We start from the raw sequence: 8578 nt of genomic DNA, 5'->3' as shown, positions 1-8578 counted from the left end.
GCGCCATGCTCGCCGCCGCCGCCGTCGACGACATCCACCCCTACGAGGTCCTTCGCAAGCGCCCGCCGCCGGCCGGCTGCGATCCCTGTCGGCTCCAGGACTACCTCTCCGCGGCTGAGTTTGCCGAGGTCTTTGGCATGGATCGCGAAGCGTTTGATACGCTCCCTGGCTGGCGGCAGACCAAGCTGCGCAAAGCCAAGAAGCTGTTTTGATAACACGTTCTCTGTCGGCGCACGGAAGCAGAGTTAGCACGACTACACACACCCCACTTCAGAGCAAGAGCAATGAAGGGAATTGCAACAATTGCCATGGTGGCCCTGCTTGCGGCCGTTGCTGTCGGCTTTGTGCTCCCGGGCCAGCCGGCGACGCCCAAGTTTGAGCAGTACGCTGGCTACATCGAGGTGGACCCGGCCAACCAGGCCGAGTACTTCTACTGGCTCATGGAGTCGCAGAACGACCCTGCCAACGACCCTGTTGTGCTTTGGATGACGGGTACGTGCTGTGCTGAGAGGGAGGGGAGAGGGAGGGGGGAGGGGGGGCAGTGTGGGCGGTGTGGGCAGGTAGGTTCGCTTGGCGGTGGGCCTTGGCGGAGAGGTCACGTGCGAGGGTCGGCGCGAGGGGGACCACCGGCTACAGAGCCAAGGATCGGACGAGCCACTCACAGGAGATGGAATTATGGCTACGCGGGCGGGCGACATGGGCGGGCGACACGGGCGGGCGACATGGACGGGCGACACGGGCGAGCTTTAGGCGGCCCTGGGTGCTCGTCGGAGCTGGCGGCGCTGTTTGAGAACGGCCCGTTCCGTGTCAAGGACGACCTGACGCTCGAGTACAACCCGGGCTCGTGGAACACGGTGGCGAACATGATCTACATCGACCAGCCGACGGACGTCGGGTTCTCGACGGGCGTGGACAAGGTGACCGACGAGGCGCAGATGGCAACCAACATGCTGGCGTTCTTCAAGGGCTTCTTTGAGAAGTACCCGCACCTCCTGGACAACCCGCTGTACATCACCGGCGAGAGCTTTGGCGGCCACTACGTGCCGAGCCTTGGCGCGGCGATCCTGCGGCAGGAGGCGTCCGGCAACGGCATTGGCCTCAACCTCAAGGCCATCGAGATCGGAGACGGCTGGGTCGACCCGCTCCTGCAGTACGGCTCGTTTGCGCCGTACTCGCTCAAGTACGGGCTCATCTCTTCGTCCGAGGCCAAGTCGCTCGACGCAGCGTACAAGCGGTGCGCCGAGCTGATCAAGATCGGGGCGACGACGCTGGCGTCTGTCGAGTGCAACTCGATCGAGTCGCGCGCCATCGGGAGCCACAACCCGTACAACCGCAAGCTCCCGTGCGTCGTGCCCGGCCTCTGCTACAACTTTACCCTCCAGACTGACTACATGAACCTGCCGGCCGTCCAGCAGGCACTCGGCGTCAACAAGGACTGGTCCGTCTGCGTCCGCTCGGCCATCACCGCCAAGGACTCGATTTCCTCGTTTGCCGACGAGGTCAAGTACGTGCTCGAGTCTGGCGTTCCGGTCTGGACCCTCAACGGCGAGCTCGACATCATCTGCAACTACCTCGGCGTCCAGGCCTGGATGGACGACCTGCAGTGGTCCGGCCAGTCCGGCTACAACGCCGCCTCGTACAAGCCGTGGTCGTACAAGGAGAACGGCCAGACCAAGGTCGGCGGCTCGTACAAGGCCTTTGGCAACTTCTCCTACGTCTCGGTCGAGGAGGCCGGCCACATGGTTCCGCAGGACTCGCCCTATGGTGCCCTCTACGTCTTCAAGGCCTTCCTCTCCCAGCCGATGTTCTCGGGCTAAGCCAACCTTGCCGACAGCACAGCACACAATGCATGAAATTTTGATCGCGAGGCCTCCTCACTGCCATTCTCGCATGTGCCAACGAGCATATTCCCCGCCCCGCACACGTGACCTTCCCCTACCCCACTCTCCCCACGCCGACCATGCCTTCCGCCTACCCCGCTGTGCTCGCGGTCGTTCTCGCCCTTGGCCTCGCGCTGCTTGCTGCCGCCTCCAGCGACACCACCACTCCGCCGCCTCCGGCCGTCATGCCGGCCACGTTCTTTGCATCGTTTGAGGAGACGGTGTACAAGGACGGCAAGCCGACAAACGATCCGGTCGCCGACGGCTTCTTTGGCTACACGTACACCGACAACTTTGTGGCATCGATCACCTTCCGCAACAACGGCATCGAGAACCCCGTGTGCCAACTGGTCCAGACCCCGTCAACCATTGCTGCCAACGCGTCGTGCACTCAGTACGCGTACGGCGACGGATCGCGGACCATCACCTACGGCGAGTCCAAGGACCCGGACTTTTGCTGCGTCCTCCAGCCGGCCGGCTCGTTCTGGGGCCCGGTGCTCCCGAACTGGGCCGCTGCGGGCTCGTACGTCGGCAACGTCACCGTCGGCGACGGCGTCTGCGCCCTCTACGAGGTCAAGGCCGCCACGCCCAACGCCGTCGACACCATCTCCATCGAGTGGGGCACCGGCCGCCTCTGTGGCATCGGCAACGCCGGCGGCCACGGCCTTCTCACCGTCATGGTCCTCAACCTGGACACGTACTCTCCCAAGCCGCTCCCGGAGGCCGCCTTTGACGTCCCCGCTGCCTGTGGCTCGAACATCGCCAAGTGCGTCTTCAAGTCCTAGCCGTGGCACTCTACGCTTTTCGACAGGTTTGCGGTCGTGGTGACCAGGTGCGGCGTACTTCATCATGGAATTCTCCGCATCTAAACACAAACATCCCCTCCACACTCTCTGTCTCCTCCTTAAACACCTCGCTAAAAGCAAGTAACTGCCTCAAGCATACTCCCTCTTTCAGGTACAAGCAACGATGGGCGCAGGATCTTCAACAAGCTGCTCAGCTGGGGAGGGCGGGTGCGGGGTGCGGAGCCAATTTACCGAAAGCAGCTGCTCTATCCGCTGACTCGCCCCTTATCCACTGTCTACACAATTCTTCTCTCGCTGCCAACCATCGTGAAACTCTAAATTGGCTGCGCTGTGCACAACGCCAGGTGTCTCTCCACATCCCCCACGCTACTACTACCGCGCCAGCTTGCCCACGCTACTCCCTCGCGGAATCCCTGTCAGCGACCGAGCCCCCAGTCGCCCGTGTGGTCAAAACCCCCTGCTGTTTGACCAGCCTTCGTGAAGACGACCGCCCAAAAAAATTCCACTTTGTCCGCTTCTTCGCCCGGCCCCTACGGCTCAGCTCGTGACCAGTGCTTCGTTCCCCCCCCTTGCCCTTCCGCCGGTGGATATGTTTGGATCGTGGTCACGGACCGCGCGCGACCATTACTTCCTCCCGATGACCAAGCCATCGCCATCGGCCGCCCAAGGCGGCAAAGCACAACCTGCCGGCTCTCAAAGTGGAGCAGCGTTGCGTAGCGAGCTCATGTTCGCGAATTGGCAAACGGCGACGGTGGCGGTGGCGAGCAAAAGCGTGCACGGGGACACACTCGACGCACCCAACATGGACTCCTTCCCGACGGTGCCTGCGCTAGGCATTGACGTTCTCCCCAAGGGCGTCCTCCCCTCGCCGTCGGTCCCCCGCTCGGCCTCTCACCCAACACGGCCACCAACATGTTTGTCGACTCCATTCTCGGCCCCGGGCCAGGCCATCCCACAGCAGGCACCGCCTACGGCGCGTTGACCACCCCGCTGCCGTCTGCACCGACCTACAACAGCGACTCCGCCACCGCAAACTCACAAGCCGACGTCCCTGCCGAGTCGAAGAAGAACTCGGCGTCGGCAAACTCGTCGTCCCCGCGCCCGTCGCGTCAGGCCAAGGCCAAGGCCAATTCCAAGATCGCCGCCTCGGCCTCGGTCCCGCCGCCGCCGTCGAACATCACCATCCCGACCATGCCGCTGGTGCCATCGTCGGTCACAGAAGCCATTCCCGTCGTCGTCTCGTCGGGTACCAACCTGACCGACGAGGACGTTGTCGGCGTCAACGCCATCACCGTCAAGGAGGTCAAGAAGACGCTGACCCGTCGCGAGCGGAACCGCGTCTCGGCGAAGAACTCGCGCAAGAAGAAGAAGGCCCAGCAGGCCGCGCTCAGCGAGCAGATCGACGAGCTCAAGTTGAAGCTACAGACGCTGCAGGACAAGTACGACACCGTCGTCGCCTCAGAGGCCGCCCTCAAAGAAGAAAATGCTTACCTCAACTCGGTCCTGCACTCGCAGTCGGAACTCGCCGACCTGCTCGTCGACATCAAGCCGCGCCTCATGGCCGCCTCTCGCAAGCGCAAGCGCGACGCCGCCGTCTTGGGCCTTCCCGAAGCCGCCGCGCCCTCCGGGCCGCCTGCCGTCTGCCTCACCGTCTCTACTGGCGGCGACGTCGCGCTCGAGGCCTGCCACACCTGCGCCGCTGCCGCCTCTTCCGATCCCAAGCTGGCCGTCGACTCGCAGCAGCCGCCGACCAAGAAGCAGTGCAAGAATGACAAGGCCGGATAAGCTACCGCCGCCGCAACATTCACTGGGTGTGCTAGGCAAGTGCGGCCTGATGATGGCGTGAGCCTCCACTCGGCCCCCCCGCCCCCGCCCACCACCCCTCCCTGTTCGCTCTTGTGTTCTCTCTGCCGCCGCATCGCCTTGGATTTCGAACCCAAGCTTGGTACACATAGACACACAACCACACAAAGATAGACATTAACATGAGAACAAGAGTGCCGGTTTACGCGCTCCAGGCTCGACTCGGGGCCAAAAAGGCAATGGGCTCAGCTCGCGCTCGCCGCAGCCTCGGCAGCGCGGCGCTGCTCGAGCTCGGCTTCCATCTTGCGCTTCTTGAGCTTGACAATGTCGGCGAGAATAAACTTGAGCGAGTGCATCGACTGTTCGAGGCGGAGGATGACAGAGGTCGAGCCAAACTTGCCAAAGTCAAACTCGATGGTCCTGCGGTTGATGACGCGGACAACGCGGAGCTGCTCGTACGAGTGGGCGAAGAGCTGGCGCTCGCGCTTCTCCGACTCGAAGAGGAAGAGGCCCGAGAGGGAGAGGAAGAGCATGCGCTTGGAGGCTGGCGGCGGGAGCGCGTAGTAGAACTTGCGCTCTAGCTCGTGGCGGATGCGGATGAGCGAGGCCACAGCCTTGGCCTTTTCCGACCGCTTGAGGCCCGAGAGCGGCGCCTTGAGCCGCGCGTCGCCCTTGGCATAGAACTCAGTGCACGGAAAGGTAAGCGAGCCGTGGACGGCGTCAAGCTTGTGGACGAGCGCGTTGGTAATCTGCGACTGAAGTGAGTCGCACCATCCGGCCAGCCCGGACGCTGACGTCGCGCGCATCGGCACAATCACTCCGTTGGAGGCAAACATGCCAAAGGCGAACTTCTTGCCGCCTGACTCAGCCGGCCGCAGTGGCCGCACCGCTCCACCAAACAGTCGATACTCGACAGCCCCGCGCGGGAGCGTGTCTGACGCCAGCACGGCCACCCTCTGCGGCTGCGACCGGAACAGCCGGAGCTTGTGGTCAGCGAGCTGGACGTACCAGTACACCCATCGGCCCTGCGGCGTCGCGCCGCGAGTCGGCACCACGCCTGGTCCTTCCTCGAGGCCCTCGGCGGCGAGACCAGATCGCGACCGACCGGCCGCCGAAGCCTCGTCGCTTCCCGACGTCTCGCCCGATGCCCGTCCCGATCTCGGCGGCACAAGCGGCGACCGCCGCCGCCCGCCGCTCCCACCCGCGCCCGAGCCTGCACCGGCCCCCAGGCCACCAGTTCCGCTACTCCCGCTCGTGCTTCCACCTCCGCCCGCACTACCACTCCCGGTGGCACCACTGGCTGGGACCGCCTCGCGCCGCTGGGTGTGCATGCACCGGATCCAGCCCATGCGGACGACCCGGATGCCCGACGACCGGATGGCATCGAGGAACCGCGCTTCGCTCTGCTGGATGTACCAGCGAACCCACTGGAAGAGCGTTGGGTCGGTGTAGCGGAACTGCCGCGACTCGCGAATGTGCGGGCCAAACATGAGCTGGAACGTGCCGGTTGTCACGCCGCCCGGTCCGACCAGGACCTGCGCGTCCTTGCTCCCGCGCCGTGATCCGTCGCCGAGACTCACCATCTGCACTCCTACAAGCGGAACGACCTCGAGTACCTTACCGCAGTTCTCGGCCGTGTAGAGCGAGAGTACTCCAGCCTCGAGCACCGCGTACACCGAGAGCCACGTCGAGCGCACAAGCGAGAGCAGCTTGAGATGCTTAGTCTTCTTGCTGCTTGACTCGGCTGTCCGCGACCGCCGCTTCTCCAGCCACCCGCTCACCCGCGGGTGCTCCAGCGCCTCCGACTCGAGCCTCGGACTCTCACTCTCCGCTGGCGCCTCGCTGCTGGCATCGAGCAGCGACACCACCAGTGTCCTGGCCTTGGGCGCACGCACACTCGGCCGCACATTGGTCGCGGTGGCGTGGGTCACGATGCTATCGCCGCCGCCACCTCCATCCGCCACGACGTCATCGGCTGCAGGCGTCGTCGCCGCGGTCTTGCCCTTGCTCTTGCCCTTGGATTTTCTCTTTGACTTGCTCTTGTCCTTGTCCTTGGCCTTGGCCTTGGCCTTGGCCTTGGCCTTCGTCTTGGTCTTGGCCTTGATCGTGGAGCTGGCACGCGAGCTGGCGGCGGCAGCGTCGGCGGCATCGGCGGCGGCAGCAGCGGCGGCAGCGGCGGCAGCGGCGGCAGCAGCCTCTGCCACTTTCTCTGGTCGGATCTTAATGGCCATGTTGAGCGAGTTGATGTACGCAATCTTAGCCTCGAGGTCCATGCCGTCGAGCGACTTGTGCGACACGCGACCGTGGCTGATTTGTTCCGGCGCAGCCGCGGTGTCGGTCACAACACTCGCGGCTCCCGCAATGTCCTCGCCGCCCGGTCCGTCATCAGCGACAGACTGCGGGGCAGCGGGCTCGGCCTCGGGCTCGGCCTCGTCCGGATCCTCGGTCTGGTATGCCCGGGCGCCCGAGCTCGACTCGGAGCCCGAACCCGAGTCTGAGCTCGAGTCGTCTGAGCCCGAGTCCGAGCCTGAGACCGCAGACGGGACCAGGTGGATGCGATCGTCGTCAGATGAGGTGTGCAGCGGAGCCGAGAGCAGCGTCCGCGAGTTGTCGCCGTCCGAGTCGTCAGCAACGTCGTCCGACTCGAACAGATCGTCCAGATCGTCAAAGTCGTCGAGCGTCGAGCCCTGGCCCTGGGTTCGCGAGCCAGAGACCATCGACGATGACGAGAGCGTCCTGCGGATGCGGAGGTACTTGACCGATGGCCCGGCGTTCTCCTCAGAGCTCGACGACGAGACGTGCGAGTCGAGGAAGGCGGTTGACGTTGACGACTCGGACCACAACGCCGAGTCGTACTCGAATGTCCGTCCTGTCCCGCCCACCACCGCCTTGGGTGAGAGCGGCTGTGGCTGCAGCTGTAGCTGTGATTGTGGCTGTCCCTGTCCGTCGCCTGACGCCGTTGTCTGCAGCTCGGCTGTTGACGCTCCGCTTGGCAGCGGGAGCCTGTTGACGCTCATGGCTCCTGACGGGCGGCCGGAAGGTGTGGAGGCCGGGGGCGAGGGGAGCGGAGGTGGTGGTGGCCTTTCCCAATGCCGCACCAACGCCACACCGAGAGCTGTGTCGGAGAGAGGGGGAGAGAGGGTGGGGGGGGGGGAGGGGGAGGAGGACGAGGCGGTGAGGCTCTCTGTCGCTGCGGGCGTGTTCGTTGCTGATTTGGCACCCGCGCGCGCGTGCCGAGGCCGGCCGCCGAATGGGCGGGAGGCGATGGTAGAGGCAGGAGAGGGCTAGTGGTACAGCACGGGCGTTCATTGCAGGTGGCCAGCGTAAGCGAGCAGAGCTCGACATCGGCAGCTCTAATGACGGCTGTCTCACTCTGTGGATGCGACAGTGAGCCGCCGGGCATTCGTTCCAGAACCACTTTCCGCGCGTGGATGTGTGAGACGGGAAGCGAGACTACAGCTTGTCCTTCTTCTTTTCGTACTGAGCAGGCGTCCAGGTCTTGAGGGAGAACGCGTGAATGGCCTTGATCTCGTCGGCCACCGCATCGTTGACCATGCGATGACGATCGAGCAGTGCCACACCCTCAAAGGCCTCGGACACCACAATGACATCAAAAGACTGACCGCAGCCTCCAGACACATCCTGGACATCCTGTATCCTCCATCCACACACACCCCATCCGCCACACACCCCATCCACACACAGCCATCATCACGTCCCCGGGATTCGTCGCCAACCCCCATGGCCAAAGAGCCACATCACCACCGATCCGCCGCCACATCGCCCCATCACCAACCCATCAACCAATCCCAATCCCAAGTATCATCCCCCTCCATGCCACCGTGAGTCCCCCCCCCCCCCTCCCATCACCTTCCCCATCCCCCCCCCTCCCCCTCCCCTCCACTGCGACCCGGAACACGACCCAATGTCACCCAAGCCCGTACCAGGAACACAGGCGAGAAAGCAGCCTGGATCTTGGCCTTCAGCTCGTCAGTACCCACACTCATTGCTTCCTTCTGTTTCTACCTAGCGACAAGTGTCCTCCACCCCAAACTCAAACCCAAGCCCAAGCCCACCCACAGTGCCCGT

General features: G+C 64.2%; 6 protein-coding genes across 6 annotated transcripts in view; 4 read left to right on the top strand and 2 right to left on the bottom strand.

Annotated features, from left to right (window-relative positions):
- The window catches only part of AMSG_04625 (villin-1), a gene marked incomplete at both ends in the record, with an annotated part of 2841 nt that extends 2629 nt beyond the window's left edge, over window positions 1–212 (top strand). The window contains one exon of the mRNA XM_013902846.1: window positions 48–212. Within this exon, the coding sequence (XP_013758300.1) occupies window positions 48–212 (165 nt within the window). The remainder of the gene's footprint in view (window positions 1–47) is intronic.
- A 96-nt stretch (window positions 213–308) lies between these two features.
- On the top strand, window positions 309–1817 carry AMSG_04624 (serine carboxypeptidase; the record flags this gene model as incomplete). Its single annotated transcript, XM_013902845.1, has 2 exons — window positions 309–492; window positions 751–1817. 2 exons carry the CDS (start codon window positions 309–311, stop codon window positions 1815–1817), a joined length of 1251 nt encoding a protein of 416 aa, XP_013758299.1.
- A 119-nt stretch (window positions 1818–1936) lies between these two features.
- Window positions 1937–2963, top strand: AMSG_04623 (uncharacterized protein). Its single transcript, XM_013902844.1, has one exon. It carries the CDS (start codon window positions 1961–1963, stop codon window positions 2663–2665), a length of 705 nt encoding a protein of 234 aa, XP_013758298.1. The 5' UTR covers window positions 1937–1960; the 3' UTR covers window positions 2666–2963.
- Window positions 2964–2970: 7 nt separating this feature from the next.
- On the top strand, window positions 2971–4688 carry AMSG_04622 (uncharacterized protein). Its single transcript, XM_013902843.1, has one exon. The coding sequence runs from the start codon at window positions 3599–3601 to the stop codon at window positions 4469–4471; it is 873 nt and encodes a 290-aa protein (XP_013758297.1). The 5' UTR covers window positions 2971–3598; the 3' UTR covers window positions 4472–4688.
- On the bottom strand, window positions 4673–7605 carry AMSG_04621 (uncharacterized protein). The gene has a single exon (XM_013902842.1). The coding sequence runs from the start codon at window positions 7504–7506 to the stop codon at window positions 4735–4737; it is 2772 nt and encodes a 923-aa protein (XP_013758296.1). The 5' UTR covers window positions 7507–7605; the 3' UTR covers window positions 4673–4734.
- Window positions 7606–7942: 337 nt separating this feature from the next.
- On the bottom strand, window positions 7943–8496 carry AMSG_04620 (BolA domain-containing protein; the record flags this gene model as incomplete). The annotated part of the gene is made up of 2 exons (XM_013902841.1): window positions 7943–8140; window positions 8434–8496. 2 exons carry the CDS (start codon window positions 8494–8496, stop codon window positions 7943–7945), a joined length of 261 nt encoding a protein of 86 aa, XP_013758295.1.
- Window positions 8497–8578: the final 82 nt, after the last annotated feature.

The sequence above is a fragment of the Thecamonas trahens genome, assembly GCF_000142905.1.
Source record: "Thecamonas trahens ATCC 50062 unplaced genomic scaffold supercont1.20, whole genome shotgun sequence".
Taxonomy (NCBI): Eukaryota; order Apusomonadida; family Apusomonadidae; genus Thecamonas; species Thecamonas trahens.
This window is presented reverse-complemented; position numbering and strand designations above follow the sequence as displayed.